Source organism: Magallana gigas, chromosome 1 (genome assembly GCF_963853765.1).
Source record: "Magallana gigas chromosome 1, xbMagGiga1.1, whole genome shotgun sequence".
In the NCBI taxonomy this organism is placed as follows: domain Eukaryota; kingdom Metazoa; phylum Mollusca; class Bivalvia; order Ostreida; family Ostreidae; genus Magallana; species Magallana gigas.
The window spans coordinates 41,860,397-41,883,386 of record NC_088853.1 but is presented as its reverse complement, the minus strand read 5'-3'; the positions used below and the strand labels follow the sequence as shown (position 1 = coordinate 41,883,386).

At 36.9% G+C, this 22,990-nt stretch overlaps 1 protein-coding gene across 9 annotated transcripts in view; it reads right to left on the bottom strand.

Annotated features, from left to right (window-relative positions):
* LOC105345162 (transformation/transcription domain-associated protein) overlaps window positions 1-22,990 on the bottom strand; it is a 77,705-nt gene that overhangs the window by 28,826 nt on the left and 25,889 nt on the right. For all 9 annotated transcript variants that reach the window (XM_034466041.2, XM_066067435.1, XM_034466045.2 and 6 more), the window contains 30 exons: window positions 20,333-20,449; window positions 19,429-19,488; window positions 18,792-18,859; window positions 18,219-18,330; window positions 17,791-17,880; window positions 17,272-17,519; window positions 16,550-16,703; window positions 16,111-16,218; window positions 15,394-15,467; window positions 14,528-14,627; window positions 13,974-14,069; window positions 13,611-13,742; window positions 13,016-13,102; window positions 12,547-12,756; window positions 12,113-12,345; window positions 10,985-11,151; window positions 9,765-9,943; window positions 9,086-9,228; window positions 8,702-8,804; window positions 8,054-8,164; window positions 7,536-7,718; window positions 7,047-7,199; window positions 5,800-5,919; window positions 5,496-5,639; window positions 4,782-4,922; window positions 4,088-4,246; window positions 3,685-3,776; window positions 3,247-3,382; window positions 2,622-2,726; window positions 1,602-1,816 (listed from right to left, as the gene is read on the bottom strand). In XM_034466041.2, coding sequence (XP_034321932.2) covers window positions 1,602-1,816; window positions 2,622-2,726; window positions 3,247-3,382; window positions 3,685-3,776; window positions 4,088-4,246; window positions 4,782-4,922; window positions 5,496-5,639; window positions 5,800-5,919; window positions 7,047-7,199; window positions 7,536-7,718; window positions 8,054-8,164; window positions 8,702-8,804; window positions 9,086-9,228; window positions 9,765-9,943; window positions 10,985-11,151; window positions 12,113-12,345; window positions 12,547-12,756; window positions 13,016-13,102; window positions 13,611-13,742; window positions 13,974-14,069; window positions 14,528-14,627; window positions 15,394-15,467; window positions 16,111-16,218; window positions 16,550-16,703; window positions 17,272-17,519; window positions 17,791-17,880; window positions 18,219-18,330; window positions 18,792-18,859; window positions 19,429-19,488; window positions 20,333-20,449 — 4,040 coding nt within the window. The remainder of the gene's footprint in view (window positions 1-1,601; window positions 1,817-2,621; window positions 2,727-3,246; window positions 3,383-3,684; window positions 3,777-4,087; window positions 4,247-4,781; window positions 4,923-5,495; window positions 5,640-5,799; window positions 5,920-7,046; window positions 7,200-7,535; window positions 7,719-8,053; window positions 8,165-8,701; window positions 8,805-9,085; window positions 9,229-9,764; window positions 9,944-10,984; window positions 11,152-12,112; window positions 12,346-12,546; window positions 12,757-13,015; window positions 13,103-13,610; window positions 13,743-13,973; window positions 14,070-14,527; window positions 14,628-15,393; window positions 15,468-16,110; window positions 16,219-16,549; window positions 16,704-17,271; window positions 17,520-17,790; window positions 17,881-18,218; window positions 18,331-18,791; window positions 18,860-19,428; window positions 19,489-20,332; window positions 20,450-22,990) is intronic.

The following is a 22,990-nucleotide window of genomic DNA, read 5'->3' as shown; positions in this document are numbered from 1 at the left end:
ATTTTGCATGCCTAAACAAATAGTTTGTTAAAATTTCAAGCATCTGCGATAAATAGCTGCTGAGAAATCTTTGAGGAAAATTTGTTTGAAAATTTTAGCCAAAATAAACAAAGTACTCAAAGAGATTTTAGTTTAGGTAAAGAGGAACATTCCTCTGGTGCTTCATAAGTTTTTATAAGAATGAGAGGAACGTTACTCATTTTAAATGTCTGTGTAATGCATTTAAATGTCAATGATTCGGGAAAATTCCATGAACTTTGACTTGTAAAGGCCTATTTTTCGCAAAAAGGGGTGTAAATGGATGCAGATATGAAAAACGGGGTAAAAAAAGGAATTTTGATTTTCCGTTTTTGATTTGGATTTTGTTATATATATATATATTTTAGCTGTTTTACCGTAATCTAATTTGAACAAAAGTACTTTATACTTTCAACAAACCTTATACAGTAAAACTTGCTTATAACGAATTGTCAGAGACAGTCAGTTTTGCTTCGTTATAAGCAAATTTCGTTATATCCATCAAGTTTTCAACATGTAATAAAGTCACGGTGAATGAAAATCTCTTCCCTGTAACCATGAATTCGTTATAAGCGTGTTCGTTAAAACCATGATTAAGGGCAGTGTGCGAGAAATTTTTCAATAGGTTTGCAAGAGCCTTTTGGTTAAGAATATTTCTTGCCGAAATTCATTACATTTAAATGCCTCTGGTTATTCTCCAGACAGTCTGGTACATCTTGTTCAGACATGCAAAATTAGAAGCTGCAAACCAGTTAATCTCCAGTAAATTGCAATATAAAGTCATCCCGAATACTGTAAACCAACTTTTATTCGCGTGCGAGAAATTTTCACGAGGTTAACAAGAGCCTTGTCTTGTCGCGAATATTTCTCGCTGCGAACCAATCCATTGTCTACAGTTTTTATAAAAATACAGGTCTGGACAAGGCTTGGTTGCGAACAGTAGTCGTCGCGAACCACTTTATTGGCAAATAATTGCAAAATAAATTCGCCGTGAATAAAAATTGGTCTACAATAATAGTTGGTTTACCATGTTTACAGTATGTAAGGTACATGTTTCTGTAGAGACCAATCTGTGCCTTATTTCACGTTTCTTTTAACTCACCTCCAGTTCTTGATGATGGCCTTTAACTCATCACTTAATTAACTTACAAGTCCTTTAAGTTACATGAAAGTCTCACCTCCAAGTACTATAACTTAACATTGGGCTCTCATCCATGTCTCGCCCGAGGCCTTTACATAATTAATTACTCAAGGCCTTTTATTTCACACGACTCATGTTCAAGTCTTGTAGCTTAACCATTGACCATGTCTTGCTGATGGCCTTTAAGATATTACCTTACACAAGATTTAAGTCCAAGTCTTGTAACTTAACCTTGACCTAACCTCCAAGTCTTAACCATGGCCTTCAAGTCATTTATTATTAAAGTCCTATTACCTAACACAAGATTTAAGTCCAAGTCTTGTAACTTAACCTTGGACTCACCTCCAAGTCTTGATCACAGCTTTCAAATCAACTATTATTCAACTCCTAATACCTAACACAAGACTTAAGTCCAAGTCTTGTAACTTAACCTTGGACTCACCTCCAAGTCTTGACGATGGCCTTCATATCGTGGAGACTGGAGCTGCGGTTGATGTTGGCGGGCTGCAGGCCTTGGTTTATCTGGGCAGCCTCCTGAAGCTCCATGATCTGTTGCGCCGCCTGTAGTAGCGGGACATGGATGTGGGACACCACCGATGGCAGGCGGCGCCATTCCTTGATGGCCAGGTTACTGGAGACCTCCACCAGACGCTCAATCTGTGGAGAATTAGAAGGGGTGTAATCGTTTGCTACCTCTAGAACTGGTCAAGGATTTCTCCATTGTCTAATTGCTATTCAGAAAGTAGACAATGGAGATCTCCATACTGCAAACTAGCAAATTAGGATTACTCTTGCAGCTTTTCAATCAAATAAACAAATACACCCATGTCAGAGGTAAAAAAAACACAAAAACCTGCTAAGTTAATAGATCAAAACCGACACATTGATACAACTCCTAAATTCATGGTTTGTCGAAGGTCAAAAAACCCCTGTGAAAAATTATATCAACCTCCTACACAGCCACAAATCCCAAATCTGTGGTGAAGTCAGAAGGTCAGAGATCACAAGACCGCCACTGGAAAAAAAAGCTTCGGCCAGTTTCAAATTTGATTACTGACCGTGAGCCAACTCATTACACATTATTGTTCTATCAAAAATCAATTATAAGTCTTTGAGAGGAAAACTCTTACATTTTTTTTTTTGATGGGAATGAAACTAAAAAATAGTCAATGGTCAGTATAGGTATGCAAACGTATGATTAAATTCTCTGATAGTTGGGGGAAATTGCCCTTAAAAACCTGATTTGTCAAAATCCAAAATTTAGAATTCAATATTCAAGGAAGTATGGGTCAAGAAAAAGTACTATTCTATTTAAAATCTCATTTATCAATTGAAAGTTAAAAACTGCTGCAATAATAAGACTCTTGTAAAAATATGTTCTCTAAAAGGTTAAAACTACCATGCAAGAAAAGACTTGATCAATCTTAAACTATTTTCTTTCATTATAAAATTGTCATGTTACCATGGTAACCATGTTGAGATGGTGGTCGTCAGGGTGACATATTGCGATGTAGCCTCGGTACAAGTTGACCTTCCAGGCCATTTCCTTGGGACAACTCAGTTCCACCTGTGTAAAACAACAATTTGACTTGAATTTAATATGTTAACTTTGTATATGCAATATATACAAGTGGCCTTCAAACCCACAATTCTGCAAACTGTACATGAAATCAATGCTTTCCTCTTATGTAACTCAAGTCAAAGTCAATTTGTTTTTTATCAAAATCTAAATTAATAGACATGTATAATTATTAACTTTATATTTATTATTTTCAATTTGAATCTTGAATTTCTTGCTCTTAGTCAGAATAACTTTTGTAACGTTTGTATTAGTTTCAACAAACCAACATATATCAAATTTACATGTTTTTTTGGTGGTGGTGGTTGGGGGGGGGGGGACAGAATTTCATGGAGGCAAAGGTCAGTCAGAATCTATTAAGAAATCAAATCTGTAATTTCTTCTAGGGGAAAGGATCAAAATTCCAACCTAAATAGGATGTAAAAAAATCACTGTATGTCTAGCCTATGACTTCTTCAGTATCTTAAATACAATTATGAAATTGGGAGAATCGCCCCCCTGGGGTTACCTGAGCAAGGGCGTCCTTCATGACGGACCAGTTGGGCACCCTCCAGGCACTCTCCAGCACCAGGTGGGGGTTGGTGTTCCCCTTGGAGGTGGCGTACTCCAGCAGCAGGTCCCACTGGTTCAGCTCCTTACAACATCTACAAAAACACACATACATACATGTAGCTATATGTTATCATGGGGGAAAATAATAGCATTGCAAATCTCAAAATATCTGTGCAAGGGTTTATTTACTCAATACACAGATCCCAATCAAGAAGCTCGTCACGACATTAACATAGAATTATGGTACTGCAAGTCTTGAAATTGCCATGCATGGGTGTTGCTGATGCAAAGGTGTTTGACTACATATTAGTCAAGTATTTACATTAGCAAGATGAGGGGGAAATGGAACTATGATTAAGCAAAGACAAAAAAACTATAAAAGAAAAGAGAGTACCTGATCCAATGGTCCTCCCATAGTCGGTACTCCGGTAGAACAGTCGGCTGGGCCGAGGTCGCGTTGTGGTCCTGTCTGGCCTTGGTCATACACTGAAACAATAAACCATGACAATCTGATTATCCAAATACTGCAGATTCCTAATTTGACGTAATGAATTAATATCCGCATAAAATCGCAAGGCACATCTTGCAAATTTTAAAATCTCACTTCTATTTATGTGACAGATGTAAACTTTAAGTAATTATGATGAAACTTCGACATTCGCGAAGTTACGCTTTTGCGTTTGATGAAAAATGGTAGAATCGTGGCATTAAGTACTCAGCGCATATAATAAGGAATCAACAGTTGACAGCATCTAAATAAAAAAGGGCTCACACGTTAAAAGTAAATCAAAACTGACCTGTTCGTAAGCCGTCTGGGCCTGTTCAAAGAAACCGTGCTGTTCGTAGGCTATGGCGGTGTTGGTCTCTGTGAACTTTGACCTTTTTTGCCACAGTCCAGTCCACATGTCTGACTCCTTAAGAAGTGAGTACAGTTCACACAGGCAGTCCAGTGTCTCCTGTAATGTATCATACTATGGGTCAAACAACATGGTCTAAGAGAGGCAACTCTTATTGTAACTTGATCATGAAAACAAAGGTACAAGAGTTGCTTTTTATAACAATAGATCTCCTGGAATCTTAGTATGCATGCATTGATGTACATGTATCATGTGACTAATGTAATGTAATTGGTCTAAGAGAGGCAACTCTTTCAAGAATCTTATCATGCATGAATAACATCTTTTTGATGAAAGGAAAATTCATAAAAATTAAAAAGACATTTAAAAGTTCTTTTCATTACTTGTATTATGTTTGTGTAATATAATCCTGTGCCTCATGTGAACAGTCTCAATAAAAAATCATCAAAATGTGCCATGCTTAAGTTTTACATTTACTGTACTGTACTATCCACTTATCCACAAACTTTCAAAGCAAAAGAGAATTAAAAAAATACCTTTGCTCATTGTTGTATAAATATATGCATTTATCACTGTTACAAGCAAGTACAAAATAAAAAAAAAAACCAAAAACATGCTCTCAGAATGAACTCACCTGCTGTGAAGACTGATTTGGCTCAAACTCGTATTCGCTGCCAGGGCGATTCTTTAGAGCCTGCTGAGCGTTGGTGTCAAAGGCCAGCTGCTCGAGCAGCAAACAGGCTCGATGCCAAAGGTTGTGAGTCTTACCCAGGTACTGAGAAAGAGAAGAAAAACATTTTTTAAAATATCTGAAAAAAGGTTTTTCTTTGCATAGATCTTTTGGGGGAACGTTAGAAAGATGAGTTTTGATAGTAGTCGACACAGGTTAGGTTTAAACGAGTTACTGAGAATAAAGAAAAAAAATGATTCACTTATTGTTTTCTGGGTTGGAATTAGATTAAAGTATTTCTCAAAATATTCTATTTTTTTATTCTATATGGAATTCTTCTTTTTTGGGAGGTTTAAATAGTCTAAAAATAATGTCTTGACAAAACAGCTTGAGTTCCTTAAAACTCTTATCCTACAGGAGATTTAAATGGTCAGTGATATTTTTACAGCTTAATTAGGTCCGAATATTAAAATTCTTCTATTATAATACATTTTTTTCTAAATTGAATTCTTTATTTCTTGGAAGTTAAAATAGTCCAAAAATAGGGTCTTGGCAAAACAGCTTCCTTAAAAAAAGTTAACATTTATAATATGGAACTCTTCTTCTCCCGGAGGTTTGAATGGTCTAGCAAAATGGCCATGGTCATAGAGCTCCCTTTATAAACCTCCTTTTACTAACCTTGAGCACCGCGGGCCTGATCTGTACGGGGGGCACCACATTAGAAAGCCCCTCCAGGAACGTGTGGATGGAACTGGGGTGGCAGTCTTTCTGGATGACGTGGCTACCACTGCACATGAAGGGAATCAGCTCACCCGATATCATCTGACCAAGAAATTATCACATTAATTGATTTTAATGCATAATAGAAGAATTCCTGCCTGCTTGATATTCTAAAATCTTTGGTCAAAGAAATGACCTTAAGACACATTTTGTTTTTTTTTATAAACCTATTCAAGATTTTTAGAAAAATGAGGCCACCTACCCCTTGCTGTTTCTCGGAGAGGATTTTCCAGATCCTGGGGAAGATGTCGACCCAGATACTGTGGGTCAGGTCGGTGGTGCAGTGGCACAGCTGTGAGAGGGCGGCCAGGTACGACACGGTCTGTGTAAAAGAGAGACAGAGAGAAGATGTTTAAGGTAGTATGGAACACTTCCATGTTGTGACGTACTATTTATCGAAATAAACAATTAAATCATGTAAAATTCTTTAGTTTCTTTCCCATAACAGTGTAGAGCAGTGGGTTAGAAGGTTCACTATGAATCTGTAAATCATGAGTTTGAATCCTGCTGAGGATTTTAAAATTTTCACCTTCACGGATAATTTTTAAATGTATTTTTTGATTAAATATTGTAAAGAACTATATATGATAAGAGTTAAATTTGGCCCCCATAATTCGCCATTTTTTAAGTGTTTCGGGTGCAAAAAAATGTTAACTAATTTGTTAGAAGAGTTGATATAAAACATATTTTTCATCTATTTATTTGATTTATTTGCACTCACTGGCAGTATATGACGTCAGAAGTGACGCCATTTCTATAATTCAATCAAAATCAGCCAAAAATTGACATTTTTCTTATCTATTTACGAATGGGAAATATAGAGCGCATGCTTGAACAAGGAAAATTTTTTGTCAATTATTAGTCTTGGCTAGATACATCTCTGATAAAAATATTTCATTTGTTCAAGAATGCGCTCTATGTTTTTGGAAGGAAAAACTGCTTGAAAACAATCTGTTTTACGCTAAAAATGCAAAATTGGCGGGAAAAGGTTGTATTTAAAATGTCATATTTCTAAATTGTGGGCACTTGAACCAAAATGAATATTATGTAAACACATCACATACATATCTGTACTAAGAAAACAAAGAATAATAGTAAAATGATGACGTTCATTTTAGGGGGCCATTTTAGGCCCTTATCATATATAGTCATTTGAAAATTCTAAATCAGTGACAGTATTTGAGTTATAATGTCCCATACGACCTTAACTACATGCAGTTCTCTTTTGAAACACTTCTGATAAGTAGTTTTTTATTTAGATACTAGCAACTTACCCCTAAAACAGTGTGTTGTGTGCTATTAATAATTCACCTTCACCTCATCTTTGAGAGATTTAGAACTGACCTTGACTTCATGGTTGAGTTCTATCTAAAACTTACCTTGACCTTGACCTTGAGTGATATTAATAATTCACCTTGACCTCATACTTGAAGACTATTTATAGCTTACCTTGACCTCGCGACACCCCTCCAGGAACTTGGCCTGTCTCTGTAGCAGTGTGTTGATGCTCTGTTTTGGTTCCTGGAGTTCTTTTTTAGGGGGCTCTTTAGAGGAAGTGTTGTCATCAGAGGACACGCCTCCTAGCTCCATATCAATCTCCTCCTGTAATACAGAACAGAGTCAAAGGTAAAAGGTATATAGATAAAGGTCAAAAAGGACAAGAATTCTCATGTATGCTCCATACTAAGACATGCATAAAACATTATTTCACTATGAAATTGTAGCTACACTGCATGTTCATGTGAAACATACAATTAAAGAATAATGAATTATGATTTTCATGATAAAAAGTTAGTAAAATAATTGTCATAAAAAAGACCCATTAGTACAGTTACTCATTCCTAGCTACTCTAGCCTTGAATGCTTTTTCCCCATAAGAGTACAGATAATTCATCCCCCTTCAAAAGGAGCAGAGGTGAGTTATCCCCCTTTCCTTACCTCTTCTTTGTTGGAGTCCACGGACTCGACATCCATCGGCTCCTCCTTCATCTTCATGATGTTGGCAAAGGCGGCACGTTCGTGGCTGTCAGCTAGATTTACAATGCTGCTGGCGGAGGGCAGGAGACTCATGGGAGATGAGCTCTGTATGGTGTGTCCGCTCATTGCTACCGCTAGCACCAACTGAAAAAAAGAAAGAAAATGGGAACAGGGTGACACAATTTGCATGTTACAGGATTCAGTCAAGCAAAATTCTGATTTAAGGCCAAATATAATTTATTTTCTGTTTCACAGGCATCCCAAAAGGTGAAATGCTGATGCATCAAACAATTTCATTGCCATATTGTAAAAGGGGAGTAACTCAATATTTTATTCAATTTCAAGTCAAAACGTGAAAAAATGAGTTATCACCTTTTTGCAAATTTTGTAATAGCGTTCAAATTAAAATCTTGCTTGCTGGATTAAACATTTGAAATTCTTTGCCAGAGAACCTAAACATTAATTGTTTTTTTCCTTACCTCCAGGCACTGTTTGATCCAGAAGTGGCCGCCCATAGACTCCCAGTTCTGTGAGCAGGTGATGTACAGGAGGCGGTCAAAGATCCTCTTGGGAATACTGTTGTCAAACACCTGCAGGGGAGAAAATTCAATTAGTCTTACTAAGGAGGCTGGTCGGACAACAAAGTAACCATCATTACCCCCCCCCTCCCCCATATATCCCCCTACTTCAAACTTTCTACTTTCTTAAGGGGGAGTGAAAGAGGGTATTTTAATGACTAACAAATATTCCTATACACATAAGATACCGCAAAGTCTTGTGCACAACACATGTATAATACATATTCGCCAAAATTGGGTTGGGCGTAAAATGCTGTAAAAAAAATATAACCCCCTTCCCCCAACTTTTTATTTTCTTTACGGGGAGTGGAAGGGGGTACAGTAAAACACGGTTATAACGAAGCGCCAGGGACGGGCGAATTTCCTTCGTTATAAGCGTAATTCGTTATATCCGTCAAGTTTACAACATGTAATATTATAGTCACGGGGAATGAAATTCACTTCGCTGTAAGCGTCAATTCATTATAAGCGTGTTCGCTATAACCGTGTTTTACTGTATATAATAATGAACGAACGAATATTCTTATATAAGTAAGAGATATCCCTTACCTCAACAAACTTCTGTCTGATGGGTGGCTGGTTACACCTGAGCCCCCCTAGAAACGCCGGCTCCAGCTTAGAGGTCAGCTCTGTTCCACTCAAACTATCATCTCTGATATTCAAAAAGAAAGTGAAAAGCACATATACATTTGTTTTTTTAAAAAAAAATCAATTTGAAGTCAATACAATTCAATTCGAAGGGTTGAGATATTTTTCTCTCTGAAAAATTAATTTCTTTAGCCAAAACCCTATTATTTAGTACAGAAAAAAATCTTAGCTTTAAATTAATATCATTTTTCAGAGCTCTTTTTCTCAAAGAAATGTTGCCATAATCTAGAAATGGCCTCTTTTATCTAGCCCTCTTGAAAGAAACATAAATTTCCAAACTCCAACCTGTAGATGTAATTGACGAGTTCCAGGAACTGGGCGTTGAGTTCCTGCTCCTCGGGGAACCTCTTCTCCACATGCTGCATCAGTTTCACCAACAGTATGGCCTTCTCCCGAATCACGGGCGACTGGTTAATGGCGATGGGGGTCTGGAATCATACAAAATAGAGAAATTAAGGCATTCCAAAATTTATTTTGGTTTGTTTTTTAATGCACCACCACATCAGGTCTGATGCACTTGGCTTTTTTTAGGATTTTAAGATTTTAAAAGTAACGTCTGTGGTTTTATTAGTATTTGAGGGCTTCAATTTTTTTGTGGGTGAAGTAAAATTGACAATATCAAGAATACACAAATTTTGATCAATGATTCTATCAATACATTACCGGGTATTAGTTTTGCGCGTTAGTTAATGAACATTTATATTCGTGGATCAACTGTACAACAAAATCCACAAAAAATTTGGCATTCAACAGATATTGACGTAACCACCTAACCATTTCTTATAATAATGACCTTGACCTCAAAATCTGAGCTATCATTCCTTTGTTTTGACTTAGTCTTCAACCATTTTGGTGATGATCGTCATGACCCTTTGGTCACTTGTAATACAAATGACCTTGACCTAAACAAATGACCTTAAAATTTAAATAATCATTATCCATGTAAAACCGTGTGACTATATACCTTGGTTTTGACCCAGTCCTCCACCATTTTGGTGATGGCCTTCATGACCTTGGGGTCGGACGTCTTCTCGATCAGGCCGACCAGGATCTGACCAATGAAACTCTTCCTCATCTCAAGGGACATCACTCCTACCCTGTTCTTGACCAGGTCCAGGCTCAGAATCAGCAACTCACTAGCCACTGTAAACAAAGAGTATTAGAGATCCAGATCAGAAAAAAATTGAAAAATAGAAAGGAGGGACCCGATGTTTACTGAGAAACTAACAATTTGCCAAGGGTTTGGTGGCCACTAAGGATCTACTGGTAAATATGAGCAGAAGTCATTTTTTCTGGCAACAGATAAACAGGACCTTGGTCCTTACTAGTGATTGTCCACCAGCGCTGGGACCATAAAACTTCGACAAGCTCACTTTAGATCTCAGTCTCACTTTTCTGCTATATATTCCTTTTGTAAAAGTGAGACTGAGATCAAAAGTGAGCTCGTCTAAGTTTTATGGCCCCAGGGCAAGAACTCCAGGCCTGGAGGCCATAAAACTTGGACGAACTCGCATTTGATCTCAGTCTCACTTTTACAAAAGGAACCTATAGTGGAAAATGAGACTGAGATCGAAAGTGAGCTTGTCTAAGTTTTATGGCCCCAGGGCCAGAAGGGGGTCGATATTCTTTAAGGGAGACAATATAAAATTAAAACATAAGCATCATAAACAGAAGTTATCCTTCCTGACTCTTAAGTAAAAAACAATTTTTACACATTCTGGGGCTGGTTTTCCTTAAAGAAAAAAAACCCCCACAAATGCAGGAGTTATCCATTGGGACTTAGAGTATTCTTATACTATATGTAGCTCACCCACTGGGGCTGAATTTTTTTCTTTTCTCAAAGGGAAACAGAGCACAAGTTCTGGTAGGAATTACCACTTTCTTGGACTGGTCACCGTGGAGGTGGGTTGTAGGACTTAACTTTACACTAACTGGGCTAATTTACACAAACTGGGACTAGTTTAAACTTACATGTACTAGGACTGGTTTACACTTACTGGGATCGGTTTACACTTACTGGGACTAGTTTACAACTACTAGGACTGGCTTACACTTACTTTCTGGGATTGTTAGCACTTACTGGGCTTGTTTATACTTTCTGGGATTAGTTTATAACTACTTCGACTAGTTTAGACTTTCTGACCGTGACTATATTTACATATACCGGTACTTGTTTACACTTACTAGGACTTGTCTCAGTGGAGGTGGGTTGCAGGTGCTCGCGCGCCATCTTGTGGAGGACCTTCATGAAGGTTGTGATGAGGCGGTCTATGTAACACTGGTTGTGCATGCAGGCTGCCTTCAGGATCATCAGGGTGCTGAACAGCTGGGTGGGGGATCCATTGGTTGACCTGAAACCAGGGGTGGGATGTGTTATGAATTTAATCATTTTATGTAAAAAAAAAAAAAAAAAAGATATGCATGTAAATTCAATCTGATCAAAATCAGGGTGGGGAATCTATTTGTTGACCTAAAATCAGGGGTGGTACATGTTACGAATCCCTATTTTATCATAACTAGTAAAACACCTATGATATAATGGTGTACCCTTATGATATAATGGTGTACCCCTTTGGTATAATTGTGTACCCCTATGGTATAATGGTGTACCTCTATGGTAAAATGGTGTACCCCTACGGTATAATGGTGACCTTGGTGTATCTCAACATGAACTAGACAGTGTAGATGGTTACCTTTTGACAACTAAGGAAAATACCATCATTTTAAACGACTTCAATTCTTCCTTTTTTCATTTCTGACTACTACTTAATGGATATTATTACATGTACAACTTTTGTTTTAATTCTTCACTTACCAATTGTAACATTTCAGTCCTTTCCATGAAACTTTGGAAAAACATCTTTAATATAGCAACATCACCAGATATTGGAATTTAAAATTAAACTACTGTTCAGAAAATGGGGTTACTCGATATATGCATTTGTCAGAGAGCCTTGAAAGTCTTTCCAGTAGAATATGTTAGAATTAAAAAAAATATACAATTAAAAATGGAGTAACTCTTAGTCAATATACACATCTGTCAGAAAGCCTTGAAAGTCTTTCACATAGAATACTTTGAGTTCAGCCAAATTCTCATCATATAATACATTGCTGGTCGCAGCCCTTCAGGTATAACAAAGTTTAGTGAAGGAGTGTTGTCATAGATACCTACATAATGCATCCAAACCTTAAGTTGTTTTTCCACACTGTGATTGTTCAATCCCTTAACTAATACTACTTAAACATTTATTTTCATTTCACTTTACCAATGCTACTTTCACTTTAATTCTACTTTCACTTTACATGACCTACTTTTCATAGTTGGTGAGCCCCTCGTACACTACTTTGCTGACACAGGCGTACAGACACTCCAGCTCCTCGTATTTTGAAGCCACATTCGAAGTCACCGGCTCCGTGGGGAAGAAACTCATCAGGCGGGACAGCAAACCGTGGACGCCACGAATGACCTTCGTGTTTGGGCAGGTCATGCATGCCGCAATTCCACGCTGGAGGGGCTTGAAACTGGATAGGATTGTGTCTTTCTTCTGTTTCAATAGAATAAAAGATTGACACAAAAATTATATTACTGTCCATTTTACCTACAAGCATCCATACAAGCAAATAAATTCATGACAAAAATCAACAGATTAGGTGTGTGGAGTTCACATAATACCTACCTGAAACACATTTAACATGAATATTTAGATGAAATATGACAACTCATTAAAATTAAGAGGTCTACTGACCAGTATGGTAAGCAGGAAACTGAGCAGTTCCAGGGCAGTGCATATGTTGTTGAAATTAGGCTGGTGGTTCTCCACTGTGGTCAGGAGTTTGTCGAACCAGGCTAGCTTCAGCTCCGTGTTCGCCCAGAAGTCCGGGCGCAGCGCCATCTTCAGGAGCACCACACATTTCTTGGACAACATCTCTCCCGGGGAGCCAGGGCTCTCGTTCACCTGTTTAAAAATTAATCATATTACCATCATGCATAATTATGCAAATGATTTCATGAATATGCAAATGTAAGCAAAAATAGGCAAATGATAAATATAAATATTCATTAAAATTATGTACAGTTCACATACATTAGATAGATATAAACTTTTTTTTACTTAGTATATTAGGCACATATTATTGAATCTGATATTCAAAAGGAAATGAAATTTTATATAAAACATAAATAACTTGATGGTAAAGTTATTGAGGTGTTTGTACCTGACAGGCAATTCGTAACAGGAAGTTGACCACTGCATCACAGTAATTCTTTTCTATGGGCTTATTTTCCGTCACACTCTTGTTGCTCTGAAGAAAAATAAATGAGAAACTGAGGATTTTTTCAAACAGCATAAATGATAAATTTTCACCTAAAATATCAAATTTTATTTATCATTTTTATTTTTTTAAAAACACCTTTTTCACTGATTATGTTCTAGAAATAACAACTGCTCCATTCTTATAGTTGTTAATGCTAATGTGAGTACACAAACCCACTTGTAATCTTTTAATTCCATTTTATTTCGACTTAACTGTTAACGCATGAAGACATTTGTATCCTTATGATAAGAAACAGGACTGGAATTCCCATTTTGGCAGCCATCAAAATGTTTTGTATACCGTGCTCCATTTTTTTTCCCGAAAATTTTTTCCCCCACAATTCTTTTTTAAAAATAAAATAAAATGCATCGGGGCGGCCCATTTTCAGAGGGGCTGGCGGGGGTGAGAATCTAAAAGTTAATTTTATGGGACCTAAAGCTTAATATGTTTTTTTCGGTTTAAAGTCAGTCTACAGTTCATGCATATGCATGCATACCTCACTAGGAGCCCCTGAGGAGTGGCGCGATCGCTTTGGTTCCTGGGGTGAGTCCACAGAGAGGGGAGTTCCTGGAGCTGGGCGTTTGGTTGGTACGTTCTGGGGCAATGTCTGGGTCAGGTCAGGGGGAGGCTGTAAGAGAAACTAATGTCATACATCAACCTTTCTAACTTTGTCTGTAGTTATACATGTTAATGAATGCATTTAGAAGATTGAAGATGATTCTATGTTACTGAGTATAGTGTAAATTATTATATGTATGCCATGCAGTTTTCTAATTATTTTTCTTGGCATATGAAAAAAGGAACTCAACGACAAAAAGAGGAAAAAAAATAAAGATGAGGGAGTGATGTGAACTCTGACCTCTGTGACCTCTTGCTCCTCCTTGACCCGCTGAACCTCCCACTTAATCACCACCTCCGCCAGGTCCACGGCCAGCTTCCTGTGTTCAATGGTGGCCTATGATAGACAGAAAGAGATCAGGATACTGCAATTATATCATGCATACTTGTGGAGGGCAATATTGTTTAATTTTCATTGATGGTCCAAATTTCGCCGTGTGCCATTCAGTGTCTTAACTTATAATAAAATGTTATGCAAAGACTTTTAAAATATTCCTAAAAAATGTTTCAGCCAAACAAATTACTACTAGTCAACTGCAAAATAAATATCATTGCAAATACAAGTTAGATACTATAAAGTTAACCTACTTTTCTTTGTGTCGACAATATTTCGTGATTTACCATTGATAAACTGATTCGGGACGACTAATTTTTGTGAATAAATTTTGTGTTGTTATTACAACCATGCGGAAAAAGCTGGTTCCCAACCACAAGACTCTTGCAAATTTTGCCAAATTTTCTTGCTCGCAAATAAAAGTAGGTTTACAGTGACGGTAACGAGTAGAGTGGACGTACACTGGAGGTGAATCCGAGCCGCTGAAGGGAGTTGACCATGTGTGGGATCAGGTGGTGCCTGACCGGGTAGTACACCTTGTAGTGCCGCACCACCAGTTGTCTGAAAATAGTAACAAAAATAAGGTTAAGGTCATTGTCAAATTTGAAGGCAGAAAAAAATAGGAATAAATAAATATCCGTGCATACATTAAATGAATATCGATCATGCCTTTACAAGTTTAATATGTTGCACAATGTGACACAACGTGCAAAAAAATAAATTAATGCCATCAATTTCATTAGATACAAAGATACATATAGTGTATATATTTCAACGCTTCATATGGGAAAGTTTCTAGATTAATTTCAATCTTTTTTCTAGACAAAGTCTAAATTGTAGACCTTTATTTTGTTAATAGTTTAAACAGTTATGGAAAATTCTTTAGCCATATTAAAACAAGTTTGTGTCATTTTAGGCATCACATGAAATTAAATGTACATAGTCCAATATGGGGGCTACTGAGTTCTATCAAAGTATATTTACATTTTCAAGTGTCTTTGTCTGTGATAACACTACGTATCGATACTATATAACCCAAAAGTACAAATGATGCCAAATTGAGGTGCCGGCGGGGTTTGCTTATTTATATTTAAATATTTAATCGTACGTTGGATTAAAATTATATAAATATTATATATATATAAGTAATAAGGAATCATTCTTTAAATATTATGAGGTGATAATTTTGGTCGGGGCGTGATCAAATCTATTATAAAGCCCTTTAGGCTTTATTGGATTTGATCATGCCCCGACCGAAATTTTCACTTCATAATACTCAAAGAATGATTCCTTATTACTTAAGTAAAAAAGATGGAGGAAAACTCACAGGATGTGGACCAGCTGAGCCACAGTGTGTCCTTCCTCTACGATGATCTTCTTAGTCCAGTGAGTCAACATGCCCTGATAAACAATGCAATAGTGGAATAATGAATACTGTAAATTTCTTATATTATGCGAGTACTTAATTCCGCGATCCTGCTGTTTTGTATCAAATCGCAAGAATATAAAATCGCGAAAGCAGAACTTTTATCCTTATTTCTCATGGTTTTCAACTGTCAAAGAATAATGGCGTGATTTTAGAATTCGCGAAGGGTGCTCCACGCGATTTTACGCGGATATTAATTCCTCGCGTTTAATTAGGTATCTACAGTACAGGATAAAAATTAAGGAACATGAAATATGCCTTATAGATCAAATACTGTTACAGTACTTTCTGCATGAGGAAAATTTGACATCTCTTTAGTATTTATTTCGCAACAAAATCTTACCAGAAATTCTTGCCCAATGAGAAGGTTTTCATCATTATAAAATTCCACAAAATCCCATAGCACTTATTTATAACAAAGGGATTGTATTCAAATCAAAATTTTTCAAGAAAAACCCATGCTAAGTGCTCCTTTGAAATGTCTATTATCAAGAAAAATCTTTTGCAATTAACAAATGACAAGTTTTTACATAAAAATTGTGAAATTTACACGATGCCCAATAGCCCGAAATGAATGCGCATAAAGACTTAATATGAATTATGCATATACAGACTCACATTGCCATCCTCCATTCTCCCGGGCATGGCAGGTGTCAGGATCTCCAGGGCCTGCTTCACCACAGCCCGGGCCTCCACCGCATGGGCCTTCAAAAGGCTGTGAAAGACCTGGGTAAATAAAATATACACAGACGTACTACACACAGAGGAGCATAATATCTTATTGTATATAGGTGTATCCATGTATGAGGAGCCATGGTTTAGAAACAATTAGGTTAAACAACAAAATGACCATTATTTCAATACCAACCGACTCAAAGTTAAAAAACTCAGAGAGTGGCAGACAAACAATTGATTTTTTTTTAGCGGTGGCAACCCTCGATACTGAAAGTGAGATGCATTTTGGGATGGTAAACTCAGTGGTGATGTGGGACTTACACCATGTAATTTAATACATTGTGAAATAAAAACATCTGTTGGCAGTGGCAGCCCTAGTTACCTGGAGCACAATGCGTTTGTGGATGGCGAACTTTGCGATGATGTGGGAGAGCAGCAGATGACCGTGGTACTTGGTGGCGGGGTCCACGCAGTTCTTACTGAGCAGGCAGGGCCACGCGAACGTCATCAGGCGCCGCAGCTTGTTACCTTGTTTTCTGGGGGTAAAGTACAGAAAATGTAACAATTTTAGCATCAGGTCTGACTTTAGAAAATAATAAAAGTAACAAACTTACGTAAAACTAGTCCAATTCTTAGGAAAAACTTTTTTTTTGACCCCCCTCACCCTCTCCCCATTTATGTTTTTTTGTGGACGGTGGGTGGGGGTTAGGGGGATGGGGAAGCGAGGAAGAGGTAGGACATTTCTTAATATACATGTAGTTACATTCCCTGTATTGATTGGAATTGCTTTGAATTGCTTTTAAAAATATCTAAACCTCCTTAGCTACCTAATAATATATTAAATATACACCAAAAATAATACAGCAGACAAACACAACCACCCTTTTCAGTGATTACACATAATGCAAACATGTTATAGCTAGGGTATTTATAGTCTTATTCAAAATCTTTAAAAATTATCATCTTCTCTCTCTCTTCTCTCATTCTCTCTCTCCACACACTGCCCATTTGTTGTTGGCATCATGAATATGTACTAAGGAGACCAGCTACACCAACTCTCTCTCTCTCTCCCTCTCATTCTCTCTCTCTCCACACACTGCCTACTTGTTATTGGCGTCGTGGATGTGCGAGGAGGCCTGCTCCACCAACAGGGAAGACAACTGCAGCAGGAGGATACGCACAGAGTCCGAGGTCCCGAAAGGATTCTCGGGGTCGATGATCTTGGTGATGAAGGCGCTGATGATGTTTTCGGGGTTGTCCTGGTCGGGAGTGGGAGGTCCACCAATCAGCTTCTCTCCCTCGTTCTTCTCGAAGGCATGTTGGAAGCAAGGGATCAACACGTGCTGAAGAATCTATGAGGGGAAAAAATATATCAAAAATTTGTTGTATTAGAAAAAAGTCATTTTGGCTCTTCTGCATTTAGTTTTCATCATTCCCCCCCTCTCTCTCTCTCTCTCTCTCTCTCTGTAATAAATACGTTTGTCATTCCTTCCACTCTCTTTCTCTTTCTCTTTTCCTCTAGCTATCTTTTCACTTAGCACTACATGTACTCTGTTCTTCTTCCTTTATTAATAACTTAAATACAATTTTTATGTGGGGAAAAAAACCCCTCTTTTAGCTTACTTTGGCTTTCAAATCCTGGGTCCATGTTTGGTCGTGGAAGATGTCCACAAATTTGAAGAAAGCTGTTCTTTTCCACTCTATAGTGTAGGTCTACAAAAACAAGAGTTTGGGTGATGTTCATTTTAATCATTGAATCAGTAACTATTCATTGATTAAAAATATCCCTTTTATTTATCAAAACCTAACTTTTCATTATATTTTTTTAAAAATTACTCTCCAATGTTCCATTTCAATTAAACATTAGTATGCCTTAGAAAATAGTTCGACAAAAATGAAATAGATAGAATGTGCAAAATCTGAAAACCTTAATTCTATGATCAATTCTAACAGCATGCCGTTATGTCAGAAAATTCAATTCTCTATCAAATTGATGACGGTAACATTGAGATCTAAAATGAAATACACCGCAAAAACCGCCCGCCACTCACCCCTGCCACCACATTGTCCAGAAAATCCTTGACAAACTGGAACTGTACGATGAACCGCGAGGTGAAACACCGCAGGATGTGGAACAGGAGCTCAATGTCGTTGGTGTGGTACCTTAAAGGAAATAAGTTGTCACTGTATATGGTCTGACATGTTAATTAATATTTTAATTCACAGTAATCAATTTTTTGCATAATAAAACATGATAAATAGTTGCGCGGGGTGGGGGGGGGGGGGGGTGGGGGTGAAATCATAATAACCATCAGAACATCATTTCTTAGACAATTTGATGAAATTGAGAAAATTTATCAATGGCACTGACATACATCATACTCATACATGTAGCATTTTTAAGATCATGTTAAATCATGACATAGATATGCACCCAAATAATATTATACAACCAACATCATAAAATTAAAGTTAGCGCGAGGTGACACAAAACCAATGGTTGGGTGGTCAAATTCAAATGCATAATCATCACCATTATTTCTATGATGAGGTGTTATGGTTAGAGAGAGGGCAAGTAATATATAAAAAAAAAAATAAACCCTATAGAACAAAAAAATGCTTACTTGAAGTAGTTCAGCAGACATTTCACAAGTAAAGCAGGCTCCTTCCAAATGACAAAATCCACAGAGTCCTGAAACAGGGCCAACAACTCAGCTTAATAATATGTTAATGTCTAATTCGGTAAATTGTTGAAAGCTGCTCTAGACTTCCCAACTTCATCTTGTTTACAGTGGACTAAACAAGTCTTATCATTATATACTGTAAACGTATTATATTTGGCGTGTACGATATTTTGCGGAAATTAGTTTTTGAACAAGTTGGCGTGGATTTGAATTAGCGTATTCTTGAATGTGACTATTCTTATACATATATGCATGACATTTAGCAATGTTCTTGATTTAGCGGAAGTCGCATTCCGCCAAAAGCGCTAAATAGAATACACAGCCAAATGTAGTACGTTTACAGTATCAAAATGCTCTGAAACAAAAATTACTTGAATGTGTCAGAATGTGGAAATTAAAGTAAACGCTTAAACATTAATTCAAATTATGGTAGAATGGTACGGATACTGGGTCAATTTATTCAGGTACATCTCTGCACATCATTCTCGAGGCAGCACTTAATGTAACTTTGCAACACATACAGTATTTACATATTACACACGTGTTTGTTTTGAAACCCATTCAGAAATGTACGTACCACTTTTTTGTGTCTTTCGATGAATCCTTCACTTTTCCAAATGGTCAACAAGTTGGTGATCTAAAATAAGGAGCATAGAAATATCAGCCAATCTGTTTAATTGGGGAGATACACGTACATGTTACTAATACAAACTTAGGCAGTGGACAGAACCAGAAGAAACAAAGAGTTACCCCTCCCCCCCCCCCCCCCCCCCCCCCCCCCCGCTTAAATATATATCACTCTTTGGCGCTATTTTTGATACATTATTTTTTCAATTTTCAGCAATAAATAAAAATATCCAGACCTGTATGGTGATGCTTTGTATTATTTATTTGCTATTATATCGTTTTTTTTTACAAACTAGTCTTAATTTAAAGCAAAGTTATTTGGGAATTAGCCATTTTCCAGGTTTTTATTGTTTATGTTCTTTGACATTAAGGAGACTTGAAATGTAAAGTAATCATATGCCAATGTTGAACAGAATCAAGCCAAAAATTGAAAATTTAATATACTGTATACAGGACCCCGTTTTTAAACTTTCGCCCTTCCACATTTGCAATCAGTTTTGCCCCGTCCTGAATTCACCCAAACACAGTTGTGTTTTAAGACAGATAATACAAGACATAGGAATTTTATCCAGTCTTAAATTTCTCCGCTGACAACGAAGGGTAAAAAAGGTGAAAGTAAAACTTTGGCAAATATTTCCCTGTGTATAGTATTCCAATGAATATCACAAGCCAAAGACATTGATATTATTGCACTGAGTATCTGCATCTAGCCCTGATACTTATTTACTTTGACCAAAATAAAAATCACATTTTGCCTTCACAATTTCATTTGGGAATAGTAATCAATTTTTAACCTTGTGGAGTTACCTCCCTTCAGAGTGGATCAATGCGCCTTAACGGGCCCCGACACTTACTATCACTGCGTGCTGTGACAGCCACGCCTCCTCGAACCGGGTCAGCACGCTGATGAGTTTAATCATCTGGAACTGGAGGTCGTTGGTGCCTGACGTCACAGGGACACTCTCAGCCCCCTGAAAATATCATTTATTATATAACATGAATGTTTATGGAAATTTATTTATTTTCAAATTAACCGTTCAGATCAACTTTTACTTGCAATGTACAAATGAAATTTCACAAATCTTTTCTTTTGAAAATGATCTTTCTGTATTTAACGTACTTCGGTACTAGAAATTTTCTGAACATTTCTTGTGATATCGATCCCAGATGTATGTTACACGCATGTCACACATTCGTAAATTCATTCTTCTGCATTATGATTTTAGCCTACTTTCAAGAGACTTATAACTCGCAAAAAAAAACAAGAGGCCCAGGGGCCACATCGCTCACCTGAGCAACAATTGCCTTAATTCTGATCAAATTAGCATTACAGTATCAAAATATCTTGACAACTGAGTACAGTAGATCTTGCTAAAAAAAATTGAAAATCTGCCAATTTTTATCAACCTCTTATTTTTTGGTAAATACCAAGCCCCTTTTGTTGTTGTACCTGTAAGAAGATTTGTCTCTATTCCTATATACCCCCCCCCCCCTCCCCCCATTTCATGGCCCCATTTTTCTCTAGGGAATCATGGTTTCATCAGACTTAAATCTGCATAACCTTTGCTTTCACACTAAGTACTGAGTTTTGAACCGAACACTTTCCCAGAATAGTTTTAAAGATTTTCTCTTCATATTCCTATGTAAAAATTCACACCGCCATCACGGTCCCGCCCTACCACTAGGGACTGTGATTTTGCAAACTTGAATTTACACTACCCGAGGATGCCTCTACACAAGTTTAAACCCTTTCTGGCCAAAAATTCTTTAAAAAAGATTTTTAAAGATTTTCTCTATATATTCCTAAGTAAAAATTCATCCCCCATTGTGGCCTCACCCTACCCCTGGACTATTATTTAAACAAACTTGAATTTATACGATCTGGGGATGCTTCCACTCAAATTTGGGCTTTCCTGGCCTAATAATTTTGAGAAGAAGACTTTTAAAAATTTTCTCTATCTATAAAAATTCATCCCCCATTGTGACCCCGCCCTACCCCCAGGGACCATGATTTGAACAAACTTGAATCTACACTTCCTAAGGATGGTTACATGCCAATTTGAGATTTCTTGGCCAAATATTTTTGAGAAGAAGATTTTTAAAAGATTTTCTCAATATATTCCTATGTAAAACTTGATCTCCCAATTGTGGCCCCACCCTACCCCCGGGGATCATGATTTGAACAAACTTGAATCTACACTACCTGAGGATGCTTTCATTTCAATTTGAACTTTTCTGGCCTAATAGTTTTTGAGAAGATTTTTAAAGATTTTAGTCTATATATTCTTATGTAAAACATGACCCCCCTATTGTGGCCCCACCCTACCCCCGGGAACCATGATTTGAACAAACTTGAATCTACACTATCTGAGGATGCTTCCACTCAAATTTGAGCTTTCCTGGCCTAATAGTTTTTGAGAAGACTTTGGCTCAGGTGAGCTAAAAAAGGTTAAATTTACAATGCAATAAGTTGTTAAAGTTAGTTTCTGGAAGAAGAGACTTTGAAAATTTTCTTAATAAATATTGACATTTTTTTTAGTTTCTTAATCTTTAGTTTTTAAGATCTGTGTACAAACATAGAATTGTGAGCAAATCTCTGTATCTTGCTTATAATTCGAAGCTTAACACTCAAATATGGTTAGTAAATAGAAATTGTAAACAATTATATAAAACACAAGAAACATGCACTATAACAAATAAAGAACACAATTTATTTTTTCGAAATGAATCATATATATACATGTAGATGTATATACCTACATATTTCCGACAGCGATATCAAACTCTATTTAAACTGAATAAACTCGAGAAAATGCCGAGCATCTCAACAAAACCTATTGCATTAATATACCATTACGCAAAATATAATGCCGAATTACCGATTAGAATGAATTGTATTTCAGTACTTTTTTGATACATCAGATTTTGCTTAATTTGCGCAGGTAAACAGTTAACTGTTTGATTTACCGAAGTCTCTGTTTGATTTGATACGTAAAAATCACGAAATACAGACGATAGTTCCCAGGTTACAAAGCATAAATAATGAAAACGAAACGAAAATCAGAACAAGCTAACACCAACGTCATGTGTGAAAACTGTCAACGCATTGAAATATTTAGCCTCAATTTACTTCACAAAATCGGCACAAATACATTTTGCATGTTTCAAAACTCTCCCTTCATTCGCGAACTGTTGCACAACAAGCAAATTCATCATAGTCAGATCGACCCTTTTTCGTATAATGTCATGGCTGCTTTAAACAAAGAACCTCGTTTTAGATGTATGGAATACGAGTCTTGGTAAAATGGGTACGCAAACCTGGGCCGTGGCAAAATAAAAGCCGGGGCAGATCGGCAATCGTCAATTCCAAATACGCATTATTTTGCAGCAATATTTACAGCAAATACAAATATACTGGTCCATCAAATATCCTGAAATTTTAATGAGATTGGCAGATTAATAACTGCCAATCTTTTGTTTTTCCCAGGCCAAGTCTTGTCTACCCATTTTAC